The sequence below is a fragment of the Falco biarmicus genome, chromosome 6 (assembly GCF_023638135.1).
Source record: "Falco biarmicus isolate bFalBia1 chromosome 6, bFalBia1.pri, whole genome shotgun sequence".
Lineage (NCBI taxonomy): Eukaryota > Metazoa > Chordata > Aves > Falconiformes > Falconidae > Falco > Falco biarmicus.
The window spans coordinates 90,353,210-90,369,111 of record NC_079293.1 but is presented as its reverse complement, the minus strand read 5'-3'; the positions used below and the strand labels follow the sequence as shown (position 1 = coordinate 90,369,111).

The following is a 15,902-nucleotide window of genomic DNA, read 5'->3' as shown; positions in this document are numbered from 1 at the left end:
GTATAATAATGAGTTTCACATCTTTTCTCATAAAAGAGCTAAAACTTTTGGGTTTAGTAAGGAACTAAAATAATACTTTTGTTCACAGATTTACCAGAGTACTCCCAAGTCCACCTGAACTGTGTGGATGTAACAACTACCTTCTGAAGCAACTAATTTGGCAGTTTGCCCTGAGAACCACACCAAGCTAATTTTAACTGGAAAAGTGGTGAATTCACAGCTTTGAAACACAACAGAACATTGGCAAAAAATTCAGTTAAAATCATTCACTTAAGTTGTGTTAACTATTTCCGTAACTAAGTGTAGAAAGCTGAAGATTTCAGCCAAACAGTTAAATAACACTGTCCTCACTGTGTCACAGTCAAAGTTTAAAAATTACCATCAGGAATGTTAATAGCACATTAAATGTGTATGCCATGCACTAGTTCTTTAAAGAATCAAATTACATTTACATTAACCTCAGGAGAAACAAAAGTTATTCTGCTTCATATATACAGCTGAAAAAGTAGGAATTAGTGTTAGCCGTGCTCATGAACTGCGTTTATGAGCTTCTTGTACTTACAGTACAAAAGGAAGATATTCTGCACTCAAGACAGCCAAAAAGCAACGTGAAATTTCACAAGAGTCAGGATACCACAGTTCCTAAGCTTTATTATTATTAAAAACACAGTTAAGTACCTGTCATATATTAGCCCATGAACACCATATTCTCTCAACTTCTTCCTGTTATCTGGGTCATTTGCATCATCACCCCATGAAAAAATAACTAGGCCCTTGGATTTGGCCCTTTTAATAAATGACGGATTCCTCAGCAGATCTTCAGAGTGCACATTAATTCCCTGAAATACAGAAGAGTTTAATTAAAATCCATGTTTCTGAAACACTCTCACATCAGGTTTTTGTAATCTTTTGACACTTGCAGCTCCTTACAATGTCATTCATAATAAAAAGTAATTTAATACGATTAAAGAGTTTACTGACAGTACTACTTTTTAAACACTGTAGTAAACAGACATTTGAAACAAAGAACATTATTTTGGCAGTTACAAAATGTTAGTGTATTTCTTCTATGAGGTTAGTCTTCATTTCAAGCATTAGCGTCAAAAATTATAGATTTACAACAAGTAGTAATAATTGTTTCATTTTACTGCCAAGTAATATCAGAACTTGTCGGCTTACCAGCAAGTTTTCAAATTGTGCAAAAGTAATGGCAATTGGAGTTGTACGAGACCTAAGATCCATAAGCTCTGGATAGAGTTTAGATTCTCCTTGGGTGAGAAATAGCACAGGGTACTTGTTCTGCTTATGCCGAACCCTGTTAGGAAAAAAAAAAGTTTGCAAGTAGCAGATGTGTTAAAAAGCAGGGGAATTCAATATTACTGTTTGAGAATCACACTCCTTACTGCATGTTCTTCTAGTCCCTAGCTGGTGCAACAAGATGGTACTACCATTTAGTATCAAACTGCGTGACAAACTGCTCCAACTGTTCTTTTTGGCACTACTAGAGACTTACAGTTTGAGGGAAGCCAGACTTCAAGGTGAACTCAGACCCACATCCTCAAAATGTTTATATAAACTTTTCAAACTGTTCAATTCTGTAATTTTCTTCTTAAATGAGAGTTACAGTAAAATAAAGATTCACGATAAGAATTTCTAAATGTGGTTAATATACAACATCTAACCTTACTAGTGTATTTTTCCAGTCAGATGGTATGAAATGACAACAGATGGAAGCAAAATTTTGGGATTAGCATTACGCACTCTTACACGCTTGCTTCTTAACTCTTTTATCACTACCCTGATTTGGTTTTGTCCTGCCCATTTACCCTTCAATGGTATTTCATCGGTGCAGCCTCTCAGCAAATGAGATTTCCATAAAGCCTTACATTAACAGTGCTAAATCACTTCTTGTTACAAAGTGCTACAGCATATTGTTAGTTTATATGTATCCCAACTATTTGCTCCCCAGTTCAATTTCTATGCTTTTTCAGTGCCCCAATACCTTCAATATGACATTCCATAAAAGAAAAACAAACTGCTTAACAAAACAAAAAACTCTAAAACACCCAAACCAAACACAGGTAATCCAAAGTTCTTTCATTTTTCTGTCTTTTTAAAAAGGCAGATACAGTGAAAAAATTGTAACTAAGATGATTTTCTTTGTAAATTAGGCTTGTGTACCCCTCAAGAAAAAGACACTGTGATACCAGAAGAAATCACAGCCTTTTTTGCTGTGTCAAGACTGAAGCATTCAGGAAGGCACTTGACAAAAATGTCTACTTTGACTTTGCTCTCCTATTTTATTTTTGGCACAGCTCAGATGACAATGTGGTCTTGTCTCAATCCCCAACTATTTTGGCATTCAAAGTTTAGATCTAATCAAAACATGATTTGCTTCTTATTGGGTATTCTTATGTCCAAAGTCAATTTTACCAAAAAAAAAATCCCCCACCAACCACAAACAAGAAGATACATTATCTCTTCTTAACTTACATTGTACAAATATCTGCATTAAAAGAAGAAAATACAATTCTTCTTCTTCCAGCATTCATCAAAACAGTCTTTAGAATAATATCTAGAAAGAGGTTCATATCAAAGTAAGTTGACAAGTTGCCGTCCCACTGTCCATCCTGGAAAACGAAAGGGCAAGTTTCAGCCTTGAATTACTTGCTTACTAAAAGTATTTTAACCAGCAATGGTCTCTCACTCAACCTCAGCAAAACGAGAGCTCAGTTTGCCAGTCCGAATACAGAAGTCACTCCTTCAGTCTGCTAAATGCTAGCTACAGATCTACACAGCCATCAGCCTGTGAGCTGCAGCTGAATACTAACAGCAGTAAGATTCACTGAAAAATTGACTGTCTTCTCATCCAAGAAGAGTTTCTGGGAAGCATTATTTTGAAAAAACAAAGGAATTAAATGAAAGATCACTAAAAGTTATTACAGATATTTTGTACTTCTATTTCTAAATAGAAAAATACAGCAAGATTTGTAGAAATAGAAGAGGATACTTCTCAAACGTCTTTGAGAATAGCAGGTACCAGTATTCCTGCAGCTGACCTGTTAAGAGCATCAGCATCTCCATGCATACAGACTTCCACCTACCCCTCTGCTTAGTTTCTTTACCCCACTCCAGGCTTCCAGTCCTAGCCATGACAATCATTTCCTTCTAGACCAAGCGCTAAGCAATCCAGCTGAAGGAAACAGCTGCTTGTGTTGCTGCACAACGTTGTAGCTGCTCCTGCATCAGGCCAGGAGAGTCTGAACTCGTCACTTCTCCCACATACAGTATACGCAACCTGCTGCGACCCACTGACTTTAAAAAGGGTCTTCTACTAAAAGCAGTCTGAGCTGTATTATGAACTCAACCCTATAAATAGCTCCTATCATTTTAAGAGTAAGTTTCTTCATTTGCTAGAGTGGTGCTGTTATACTCCCAGATTCAAAGACAGCAGGTTATAATAAAACAAGAGGGTGACATTAAAAAACAAAAACAAAAAAAAAAACAAAACCAAATTACGCCTTTGTTCCTAGCTTAGCCTGCCATTCTCATGGCTAAAGCCTGTAATTTGACATGGCATAGTATCAAAGTAAACCACATGTACATTTACTTACCCTTTGTTGGCAGATCCATTTTATTTCTATGTTGAACCCAACATCTTCAGAAACAGACTCCAGGACCTGAAAAAATTTCTTTATGAAGAGAATCCAAAGAAAAACAGGACATCTAAGCCCTACGAGGGTAACTACCGGGAGAATACATTGGAATTTAATGCCAATAGGGTCTAACAGTGTAATAAAAAAAAAAAAAAATAACATTTAACACAAGATACATATACACCTTCTTCTACTTCAGTTTAAAGTTAGGAAATACATAAAAATGGACAGAATCTTAAGGACAAAGTTTTGAGAAGGTACAAATGCAAGTTAATTCACCTTTAGGTGTGTGAGAAATACCCCATTTGTACTCCTAAAGATGACACTGTTTTTATTTCTCCAGGAAGTTTTTCTGAAGGCAGAAAGTATCTTAAACTACACATAATCCCAAGTATGATATCCAGGAGCTTGCCATTATGATGACAACACAGAAATATGTGAAATTTGAAGAACTATTGGTAAGGTGACTTCAAATCAAAAGGTGAAACTAACGGCTAATGAAATTAAGGAAACACTGGTAGATGATTCTTTAACCCTGTAAAGATGCCAGGTACAGAAGAGAGTAACATAGCCTTTCTTATAGGAAGAAAATTAAATTTAGGGAATCGAAACAGGTAGAGGAATCAAACCTCATTAGTCTATTATACAAAGTTCTCTTATTTTCTGCAGTTAAGCAGTATCTGATTAGACAGTAAAAAAAAAACCCAAAACTGCAGTGGGGCATATGACCTGTAACTGATGGATAGTTCATACATGCTCTGATATAACCCTATGAACAATTGGATATTAATAATCTCCAAAACCCAAATAAAAAGCAGTATTATTGTATAAAACAAGTCCCTAGAAGGCATATTAACATTCATATTAAAGTTCAGACATCAGGAAAAATAGTGAGGGGAAAAATAATAATAGAGGAAAAAAAGACTGCAAATGGTATGAAACTGTATTTGGTCAACAATTGTCAGTTGTTTCTGTGAAAAATAAGCCAACACAAAGCCCAAATCTGGCAAACAGTCATTGGAATGTACTAGAAAAGAAATCCACTTAACATTTCTCTGTGCCTGGCTTTTTCAGATGGGCAAGAGTACGTGATGAATTACCAAAGGCCAGGGTTTTTTGGTTGGTTTGTTTCTGGGTTTTTTACCCCAAATTAGCAAACAATTGTTATTGTATCTGAACGCAATACTCAGATGCTAACCAGCTGTAAAACTGAGTGCATCCCAGGCTATACCACATGGGTTCGTGAATTAAGAAGCTTGAAAGGTAGGCAATCTATTACTTTTAAGTGCTGAAAAGGCTTCAGTGGTCAACAATAAAACCTATGTTCTCAGTTCCAGCACTGATATCAGAGGCCCAAACCCAAATACGACTATCTCTTGCTACATGCACAAAGCTGAAAGAAAAACACATGTTTTCACATTTCACAATCATAATCTCTATTGCTCTATATTTGCTGCTTACTCTCTGCAGAGAAGGAAATGGCTGGGTCTCAAAAGCAGAGTTTTCTTCTTCTTTAAAAGATGCTGAAAAGAAATACAAAATATTGAATCAAAAACAAACAGCAGCACTGCTAATCCCAGCAAGAAAAGACTGGCTCAAAATCATAAGGCCTTTGAGAGTAAAGAATGGAACCAGGTCTATCCTTTGATTACCAAAGCCTTCCCTCTAACACTGACATACTCCAATGATAGTGTTGGCAATTCGTGTTTTGCCATTGGGAAAATAATTTTTACCCTTATTAAAAATCTTGCCTGAATATTTATCAGAAACAGGTTCTTCCATCCCTCACTGTTTCAGCCACTGAATCACATCCAGTACAAGCAGCCTTGCCTGTCAAGGCTTATTATTTATTTTATCTTTTCCCAGACAGTTAGAACGTGTAAAATACTTTGTCAGTTTGCTGTCCCTATAAAGGGGATGAATTAAGGCCCAAGATTTACAGCACCAGGAAGACAGCCTACAGCAGTTACCAAAGTTCTTGCTAGCAGTTCTGAAGAGCTGCCAAAAAGGTTCAGCTGGAGAAGCATAAGATGGGAGCATTAGTGGCAATTATGAATATTCATAAAATATATATTTATCTATATATTAAACTTCTACCCTCCTGCCTCATCTTCCCAAGGGAGTAACTTCTGTCCAGGTATTTACTTGCCACAGCAAAGAACTCTACAGCATGCACAAGATTGAAGTAACTACATAAGCATTTAGAAATGTTCAGGAAGAAACCAAATGTCATTAGAACAAATGACTGCAATCACAGAATCTGTATTTACACAGTAATAAATAAATCTCAAGACTCCTGCAAACTAGTACATACCATTGTGGTCTTTTACCTTCAGGGCAGTCACGTGAGCCAGCTAAAGAGCATAAAAACAATAATATTAACTAGTACTCCACCCATAAAGATCTTACTACATGTAAAATGCAACTAATTTTCCTTATAAATTGGTTTTAAAAGTCCATTACAGACATATTTTTAGTGATCTGTAAAAGAATAAAGGAAATCCTAGTACACAACACAATTTTCTTTCAAACTTCAAACAAAGATTGCAATGAAAGCTCAAAAACAAACTGAAAATATTCTTACTGAAAGCACAGAAAATGTGTTCAATAGTAGAAACACACGGAATATAATTTAACATTAAGATGTTAAGAAGTCTGAACATTAAATCTTCCTTTGTCAAATGTTAAGACTCCTTGTTTCCAATCAAGCGCAGGCACAGGTTTTATAATGTAGTTATATACTGAGATAGAATCAGGCCAGGCGTAGGGCCAAACTCCCTCACTCCATTCAAATTCTCTCTCCAAAAAAAAGGAGGAGAGCAAGTGATTTTAAGTTAAAAGAAACATAGTTCTTGGACCAGCCAGGTGCTTCCTTACTGAGGACACGAATCTCAGCTGGGTCTTCAGTGGCCCAGTCTCATTCCCTGACCCCACCTGTCAGACCACCCTTCTAGAAGATATAAATAATGAAATTTATTCAAGTTGTAATGATGGTGCAGAAGTACTATTCCAGGAATTAGCTACTTGTTCTACTTGTACAATTTTTAAAGCTTGTGCTCTCCCAAACTATCTATAGTTACTCTAAAAAATCTAAGCTTTATACACACAGCATAACACACTAGCCAAAGTAGCAATACCTTCAATAACTGCAGCTGATCAAATGTGAGTTCTTTGACAGCAATCTCAAACAGTTCCAAAGGCTCTGTATCCAGTTTCTTCGAAGACAAAGAATACATAATTAAGCACCACTGAAAACTAGAGAAAAGCCTACATGCTTTTGATATGGTAGCATTAAAGGCAACTGATATTTTCTCTTTTATCGATAAAGATATATTATAATACAAGATATCATTTGTAAGCAAGATGATCACTTTTCAGGAGACAACACAGGCACACAGAAGCATAAAACAGCTGTCAATTTGAGAAAACAGGATTTGGTCTTTCGTGCAAGTCAGAGGCTTCAATGTTCTTTCTTCAGAAAAGGTTAGCACATTTATTCTGCAAAAACTTGACAAGTTAATGTATTCAGGAAAAAAGTTTGCCAGTAAAGAAATGTATCAAAAAATACTCTAAGGCAGTTCAGTTCAGTATGGTCTACTCAATGTCCCAGAAATGAGTAAAAAAAAGACAAATGTCCTGGTAAAACAGACACACACACCCTGCCCCCAAAACAAAGATAAAAAAAATTCTTTTAATCCATTTTTCACTCCCCCTCTTCACTATAAAGAAATTTTTACTCAACAAGACAATACTGGTTCAATATACACTGAACATATATTTGCCTTAGTTGAAGTTCCATTTCTACAACTGTCCATACTTCTTATAAATTGCAGTATCGCAGTAGATGAGAGTTTAACAACGCAGGCTTAGTGCCAAGAAGAAAGAGAGAACTTAGACTTAGGTAGAGCAGACTGCAAGATATCTTTGTTTTCACTGCCAGACCAGAAAGGAAGAAAACTAGAACAGAACAGAGTCCAACCTCTTTGCAACTGCTGCTCAATGCAAGTATCGCAGCCTCAGTGGAGAGCATGCAACAGACCAGGCAGGAAAGCACCAAAGTGTTTTCCTTCTGCCTGTGGTTGTCTCATTATTAAGGAGTGTAATGGCACTTTATGAGAAACACTCAATTATTATGCTTCATAAACTCTCAGTATTTAAAAGGTGTTGTGACAGACCGTTCAGAGCGCCCTTCAAGGAACACTTATCTCTATGCACGAGTACCAGTACTGTTCACTGCTGCTTATGTCACTTTACTCTTGACTTACAAAAACAGCAGAAAAGAGGTTTTGGTTGAAAAAGAATGAACAACTGCAACCTCATGAGGTAAGCAAGGAAAGGAACAAGAAACTTGCTTTCAAGAGCTATTTTCCTGCTCATACAACCTCTGTCTTAACTCCTTTCCTTCTGTTCCACCAAGCAATCCAAAAGCAGTTCCTCTTATCTTGTTGGGACAGTAAGTGAGGCTGAAGTATATTGCTCACTTCACTGTTACAACACTGAGCAAAATGCTGTAGTGAAAAAGGATTTTCCACTAGAAAAACTAGTGGAAGCCAAGCCACTTATGGCTAATCAAACTCCATAAACGAAGGAAATCCTTGTTTCTTCCACTTTTCTGCTTTCCATCTACTGGCCACTACTGGGAGACCAAATAAGGTTTATTTAACCTAAAAACTTTTATTAGTACGTAACTGCCTAAGAGAAGTACACATTTAAGTATCAGCAGGGGTGAGAAGTCATGCTGAAAATCATGCTAACTCTCCCCTCAAAAAAGAAACAAGCAGAAGTTCTCACTCTGACAGTCTGAGTCCCAGCGGTGCTAGTGAATCAGTGGAGTTGTCTAATTTTTTCTTCCAAACCATAAATTTAAAAAATGGTATAAAAATAACTACAATGTAAACTTGAAGTCTCAAACTGTGCATCTGAAATGCTGTTGCTACAACATCAAAAGAAAAGCTCAACTTCTCTACTTATGCACACAGTAATGCTGCATATTTAGTCCCATTCCATCCCTTGATTCTCCAGAATTATTTCTACGAGCACTTGGTATTTTAGTTTCTGCAATGGTCACATTTAAAGATAAAATACAGGTATCTTAATCTTTACCTTTTTCATGGCCATGCAACATGTGAGATCATGGTAGACAATAGGCACATGATCTTTAGAAAGATGCACATCAAATTCCACATATGCTGCTCCCTACAGAAAATTAAAAAACACACAGAACAAAACAAAATCCATTGACTCTTTATGCACAAGGACTACTGAACCGCAGATAAGTTGTCAAGTATTCACAGGTCCTGGACATCAACCAAGTTGAATGCAGCTGGCTATTATCAGTTAAATCATACTCCACAATGGATTACAAATGGGGTGGGGGTGGGGGGGTGGAAATCTTAGGGGAAAGTATTTTAATTACCATAATGCAGTTCTGAGATATATAGATATAGGTATCTTAATCTTGTAAACCTTCTAGTAACATTCAAGCACTGCAAACTTGATTTCAGAGAAAGACTAAGACAATGTTTTCAAACAGATACCTTTGCAGTGCCCTTCCTCCCTCTCTCCCCCCTCCCCACCAAGAGACATGGGATCACTACAAACTGGCAAAGCTTTAGCAAGGCACTCCATAGACCGAGGAGCTTCTGGAGTCACTAGTGGATAACACAGTAGTAGTGTGTTATAACATGTGCAAGAGCAGAAGCAGCTGCATCTGGTACTCTCCTGCCCTTTTCAACTGTATGTTGTTTTCTGTTAAGCTTAAAAGGAATAAAGATATTTCTGATAAGCTTAAAAGGAATAAAGGAATAACGAGTTCCAAGCACAATCTTTCTGAAAAGAGGGAGGGCCAGAAAGAAAGAGATAAAGAAACACACAAAGCCTTTTTTTTTTTTTTAATGTCTGTAAATCATGCCTTTGAAAGTCCTCCAAGAATACCATACATCAAATTATCATCCTGACTTGCCCAGTCTTTTTTCAATCAGTAGAAAAAGAAAATAGGGCAGGCTTTTTTCAGCCCTCTTCTCAGCAGAAATATTTTAGAGTGGTAGCTTTCAGCCTTTTCAATCTGCAAATAGTTGAAAGTACTCTTCTGGTGATACTGCTGACAACTTTCATAGTATATTTCTGCCACAATGTATACTTCTGATGGTCCTTTTAAAAGCTATCTATACACCTGCAGCATCCACCCAGGAATTAAGAACTATCACAAGGATAATGTAGTAGCTGTTTTCTTTTCCTCTGCAGTCAGTACATGTTCCAGACACTGTGTTCAAATTACACTTACTCCCAAACCAGACAAAGCTTTCAGCTCTGACTCATGGGGAGTACAGCACTCCAGAATCAGAAGCCAATAAGCATAATACTCCAGATTCTGGTCCCATCCCTTTAACAACTTCAAAAGATGTTTGGTAAGAATCTGCATTACTGAAGATGTACCTGCAAAGCCTTAGGAACCCTACAACTTAAGCAGCAGGTGATCTCATAACAGCATCTTTATGTGTAAAGCTGTAACCACAGCTCTTCACTGCGAGAAGAGAAGCTAGGCAAGGAACCTCTGAATGTGCTTCTGAGTCCAGCTACTCCGCTGCAGGATGTCACTGGATTGTCTAGATCAATCTTACCACAGATCACTTCAGTGACTAAGATTATGGGAAGGAATAAAATTGACCGCCTCAATCATGGAATTTAAGCACTTGAAGCCAGTATCTCCCAAGTTGAAAGTCTCATCTTAGGATTCCAAGTCTCCATCGCAACAAGCACTGAAGCAAAGGATTGTTTTATTCTACCAGCTTGGCATCCAAGTCTCATTTTTGGACACCAACTCTAGGTACTCAGCAGTCCCTGAGCCACCTCAGAGAACGCTGACCGACTCTAACAGAGCCAAGATTTTATTCATCTGTTTGAAATTCTTCCACCCCTATGTCTCTGCAGGGTTGAGATTAAGATTTTCTCTGTATTAGACCACCATCAGAACATATTAGATGGAAGTTTTGATTTTCTTTAAGGAACTCAAGAATGACAGCCTAATCTAACTGTTACTTCCCTTCCTCTCTCTCAGGGAATCTCCACAGTGATTTGATGCAATTTCATACCAGTGCAATTACCATTTGTTGTATTAAATCATGGAAACTAAGCATACAAGCCAAGATAGTTTTAACTATACAAGTACTATATGCGTGCAAATGTGCATACATACATGACTAGCAGCATTCCTCAGAGAGGCAATAGTATTCTCTTGAACTTTAGCAAGTCTGAAATAACAGCAAAGAAAAATGTTTTGTTAGATGCAGCATAGCACAAAAGTCCACTGAAACAAGAGAAATACAAATCACAAGTCTTTATTTTAAAGAACACCCACATTTGATATCGAAGTGACTTAATCATGGGTTGTAGCTTTTTATTTTAAACTGCCCATTTCCTCAATTGATGTCAGTGAAACTAAACATAATCCCCTCCTCCCTGGATTAAAATGTAAGTCAACTTACTTAGCTGTTGTTGTAGAATTTCCTGCTCCCCTGTGTCCAACATCTAGAGTTGTTCTTGGTTTCCAATATTTTGCGTATGAAGCCTTCATATCACAAGTGTATCCCTGGATCGGCTTAATAATTATGTAGTCCACTACAAGAAAAATACCAGTGCTTCATATGTCAACAGATAATGGATGACTGAGTAAAATTATCTACATCTTTTTGCATCAACTGTACCTCTAACTTTTCCAATTGTCTTCCTTGGATTTCTGCTCATAATAGCAAGTGTAAGAATTCCAGCACTCTTTCCGAGTTCTGCAATTGTGGATGACAGGAGGCAGGCAGAACCTACATGACCTGGGAGCACATCGCCTTGTACTACTTTTTCACCTAAATCTTCCTAAAAACAAAACAAACAAAAAACCAAAACACCTACTGTTACATGTAGGTGAGAATTCTAAACAAACTCTTTCTTGCTCCTCAGGAAGATACATACAGGCACTGATGTAACAGAAGTTTCTTGTGTGCTACAGAAAACACTAATTTCAGGCTAAAAATTGTTTAATGTAACAGCGTGTGGCAATTTACTGCCAGGAATATGAAATTCTTAATGGAAATCGACAAAACTCATGTACATTTGCCTTTGAAAACTCTTAGCTTTTCAGATGAAAATTGTATGCATGAAACAGTCTGTATTCTAAAAAACTCAAGTTGTGATTAGAACCAAGATGAATTGGAATAATACATATGCTTCAAATAACTTTGTATTTTTCTGCAGGGAAGGAGGAGGGCCACTAACATGCAGAATGTGCACTTAACCATAGTCAAGTTCAGAAACCATGTAGCCGCTCTACGATTATGAGTGTAAATGATTTTAAGGGTATTTTTAGTCCAAAGAGAGAATGCTTACAACTTTCTTCTGCGTAAACAGTATGAAGAGACAAAAGCTGTTTTCTTAATATTCCAAGTTTTTTTTTAAAGATCTTCCAGGGAAATTAAATAGAGTGCAAAATAACATATGTAGTAGTGAGAATTCACAAATATCCAGTTTTAATTTGTACTAGTCAATTCAGAGAAATCTATTCTGTTTCCAATTTTAAAATTAAGATCAAATAATTGTAATGTAACTAGTTCATATACACATTGTTCAGGTTCAAGAAGGATAAGCAAACCTTTGTTCTGGTAAAAGATAAAAATCAAAGCCAACCTAACCTAACTGCATGCAGTACTGCACACTAAGGTTTGTGTCTAATTTGCACTAACTTCTAAATAGGTAGAAACTGCAAAACTTTGTGCCATATCGAGAAGACTCATAAAACCTTTCTGCAAAATGGGGTGGTAGCCAATGGTCTCGTAACTTGTTTTTGCAAGTCCAAAAGATCAAGAATATCAGGCAATAGCACTATCCGAACAGTGAAATCTTCACGGTAATTGACTAGCTCCCAAAGGCAGACAGGAGTTGCTTCTTCAGGGTGAAGAGACATACCTCAAAAAAATCAAAGATTAATTCCAAGTTATCAGGCTCCATGGTTTGTATTGTGTATTCTATCCATCGATCTGGCTGCAAAGCATAACCACAGTCTGGCTGAGAGTGTCGACATTTATATTCGTTGTTACTTATTAAGGAGAACTCCACAGTGTTTGCCATTTTCTGAGGGACAGTAGGGGATGTTTTCTCTTGGCCTTCTTCATCATCCTCATCTTCCTCTAGGCCTTCTAGAGTCAATTTTACTCTACTCAACCAGAAACACAAAACAAATGGTTAAGTCACAGCAGTGTCTTTGGAAACCCTGAAGAATTAGAAAGAAGCTTGAGCACAAGCTCATACAACACAAGAATTCTTCTCACCACCACCACCATCGACAGGACAGCATTGTGTGCAGTGGGCCCTCACAGGAGTCAAGAGCTTGCAGCTGCTGTCTAAATCTTATTTTGGTCAGATTCAAGTGCTCAAGTCACTTCTAAAACTGGAACTTGGGTAAATGTGAAAATTGTACTAGTGGTCTGAGAAGCAGCACTCCAGCAAAGCAACGTTTTGGTCTGCCACACAGCCAGCCTTTCTCCACAGACTGACACCCATAATGCCAAAAGGCTAATGAAAAAACACTGAAAATAGCAGTAATCGCCAAGGCTGGCTGCTGGTAAATGCACACACACAACTTGAAGTCTCTCTGAACACCGATTAGGCAGATGAATGTATTCTATTAGGCATAAATAAGATAGTCTGAAGTAATTAGTAAGTCCCTTGAGAAACCCTAAATGATCATTTAAAAGTAAATTGAATGCAGTTTCTGAAAAATCCTGGACTGAGAGGAATAAGCCTCTCAATAAGACTCAGAATTCATTGTTATTATACAGAGCAAACCTTCCACACAGAATTCATTATGCCATGTGTGATGGAAGCATATACGAGTAATCCAAATCCCTTTCTGAATTATCTAAGCAGCAGATGGGATAGAGTTATTTAGTTAGATGCCAATTCACTAGTAAAACTGAATCTGTACCTCAAACAATTACAGTCATAAAAATTCTTTACACCAAGTCCACATTCTTAATACCCTCATAAAAAAGTTACAACACAGATGCTCCACAAACTTGACAGTGTCATAGCAAGTGACAGTTACAGAAACTACCTGGGCAGATCTAGTTTTTTACGCAGCAAGTGGAACACAGTAAAACAGTATCTTATCTAGTGAATGCATCCAGCTTAACAAGTTTTGATTTCAACCATCTAATTTAGACAAGGATGAAGCTTCAGAAATTGCTCTCTCTCTACCTACTATAACACACAATGAATAGAGAACAGGACATAAGTATTAACTTTGACTGAAGAATGTTGTATTAAATCAACTTTCCCCTCATCAGAAGAGTTGGAACTTTCGGGGGGGGGGGGGGGGGGTTGGGGGACAACAACAAGTGTCAGACCATCAAAATACATTAGTAACTCCCAGGTTAACCAAGTGATCTGTAAATCACAGAGAGAGCAAGCTCCAGATCCCAGAAACTCAAGGGGGGGAAGGAGATCAAACACTCAGGGCAATAGCGCAGTCCTCAAAACATCAGGACTAAGGTACCTGCTTCTGTCAGTCAACTGTATACTTATAATAATGCCTGCTTTCTGAGACACCTCTGCAGATAAAAACAAACTGATCTAAACAGCAACAGAAGGGATTAGAGAATGCTGTTCTCTCCACCATCTACGTTGACTAGAAATCTGTAATGCAGTGGAGAGTTAACCATATATTAAATGGAGAGGGCTGTTTACTTTGGTAAGGAGAAAAAGTAGTAAGCAACAAAAAACCTGGAAGCCTTCTCCCTTTCCCCCAACTTCCGTTTCCATTCTGCTCTTTCCAAGAAGTTAAGAACAAAGAAGAAAACTCTGAAAGTAACAGCATAAAACTACTTCGGAACACTACAGTTCCAGCCAAGAAACAGGAAACACCAAGGCAGGTATGTAATAAGTATTTGTGAAAGACACCTGTTACCTACTGCTTAACTTGTGGTATCACATCTGATTTATACACATTCAATAGCTTAATAACTATTAGAAATGCAAAAGCTGAAAAGCATTAAATCAGCAGCAAAGCTAGAATAGTTTTGTTTGACTGTCTGTCTTCCTTTGTTAAAACAGGAGAAACTTCTGACACTACATTAACAATGAAATGAGGCAACTGAAACACGCCACCGATTTAATGTTATCATCATATTTTTACAAAGTGCTTAAATACTTGGAAATTGGCCTGATAGTACATGCCTATTAGCAACCCAATATTAATTTAAAGGCTATATTAATTAAGGAAAAAAAGAATCACTAGTATTGACAATTAACACAAGATAAATTGCGCACTAAGATGAGCAGGTTCTTACCTGAACCTTGATGTTTTAAATTTCTTCTTAGATATCACTACAGGTGGTTTCTCAGAATAATGTAGACGCAATCTTATTTCTGTTTGACACGTCAGCCACCCAGCATCCACAGTTTCAATACCATCTAATAAAAATCAAACAAAAAGTAAAAGACACTTTAACAACTTATTTCAGGGAGATCTAGATATTTTAATATACAAAAATATAAATACAGTTCCTCTGACACCATCTTCCAGACAATCCTCTTATCACCAGCCTTATTCAATAGCACATCCAGAGGAACTGCCGAGCACATCCTTTCACCTGTCTTTTCCCAACTACCCAGAACAGACAACAGATACTGCAGTTGTTTGCTGGCTTTTAAAAGGGGATTAAGTAGGAACAATGATCCTTCACACATGACCTGTCTGCAGGACAGCACGAAGTATTCCAGTGTTAATTTGTGGTATCAAGGACTAACTTAAGTCTCCAAAGGCAGATATAACATTCCCTTGTCCCGGGATCTCTCAATGCATGGAATACCACTGACAGAAGCTCTGAAGATCCATACACAACTGGAGATTCCCTGTTTCTATTGAAATACAGGTGTTGAATTAGCTCATCATAGTCAATGCCAGTAAAGCAGTGTAAGTCTGCAGGACAGGACAGAGGAAAATCCTCAACCTCACCATCACGACAAGGAGAGCCTACAAGCAGAATGGCTGGAAAGCACAAGCTGTCAGACCAGGTGCTGAAGCAGACCCCGCAGTTTTGAAGAATTCCTAGACAAACTCATCATTCAACGAGGATACAAAGAAACATGGAAAAGCTTTAAGACATGAGACATGCCAAAGAGTTACCTTGGGTGCCACAGGATTGAGCGTTAAGCGAGAGGTGGGATAGAACTGCCAAAAGTGAGACACATGCACACACG

General features: G+C 37.5%; 1 protein-coding gene across 6 annotated transcripts in view; it reads right to left on the bottom strand.

The window, feature by feature from the left end:
- Positions 1–15,902, bottom strand: part of GPCPD1 (glycerophosphocholine phosphodiesterase 1) — a 46,742-nt gene that overhangs the window by 8,134 nt on the left and 22,706 nt on the right. For all 6 annotated transcript variants that reach the window (XR_008822474.1, XR_008822475.1, XM_056342591.1 and 3 more), the window contains exons 7-19: positions 14,990–15,113; positions 12,609–12,855; positions 11,360–11,522; positions 11,141–11,273; positions 10,852–10,906; positions 8,760–8,852; positions 6,794–6,871; positions 5,971–6,010; positions 5,118–5,179; positions 3,615–3,680; positions 2,494–2,630; positions 1,180–1,315; positions 679–839 (exon numbers count right to left, since the gene is read on the bottom strand). Coding sequence is in view for 4 of the 6 variants with exons in the window: in XM_056342591.1 (XP_056198566.1) it covers positions 679–839; positions 1,180–1,315; positions 2,494–2,630; positions 3,615–3,680; positions 5,118–5,179; positions 5,971–6,010; positions 6,794–6,871; positions 8,760–8,852; positions 10,852–10,906; positions 11,141–11,273; positions 11,360–11,522; positions 12,609–12,855; positions 14,990–15,113 (1,495 nt within the window). In the remaining 2 variants the exon portion in view is untranslated. The remainder of the gene's footprint in view (positions 1–678; positions 840–1,179; positions 1,316–2,493; positions 2,631–3,614; positions 3,681–5,117; positions 5,180–5,970; positions 6,011–6,793; positions 6,872–8,759; positions 8,853–10,851; positions 10,907–11,140; positions 11,274–11,359; positions 11,523–12,608; positions 12,856–14,989; positions 15,114–15,902) is intronic.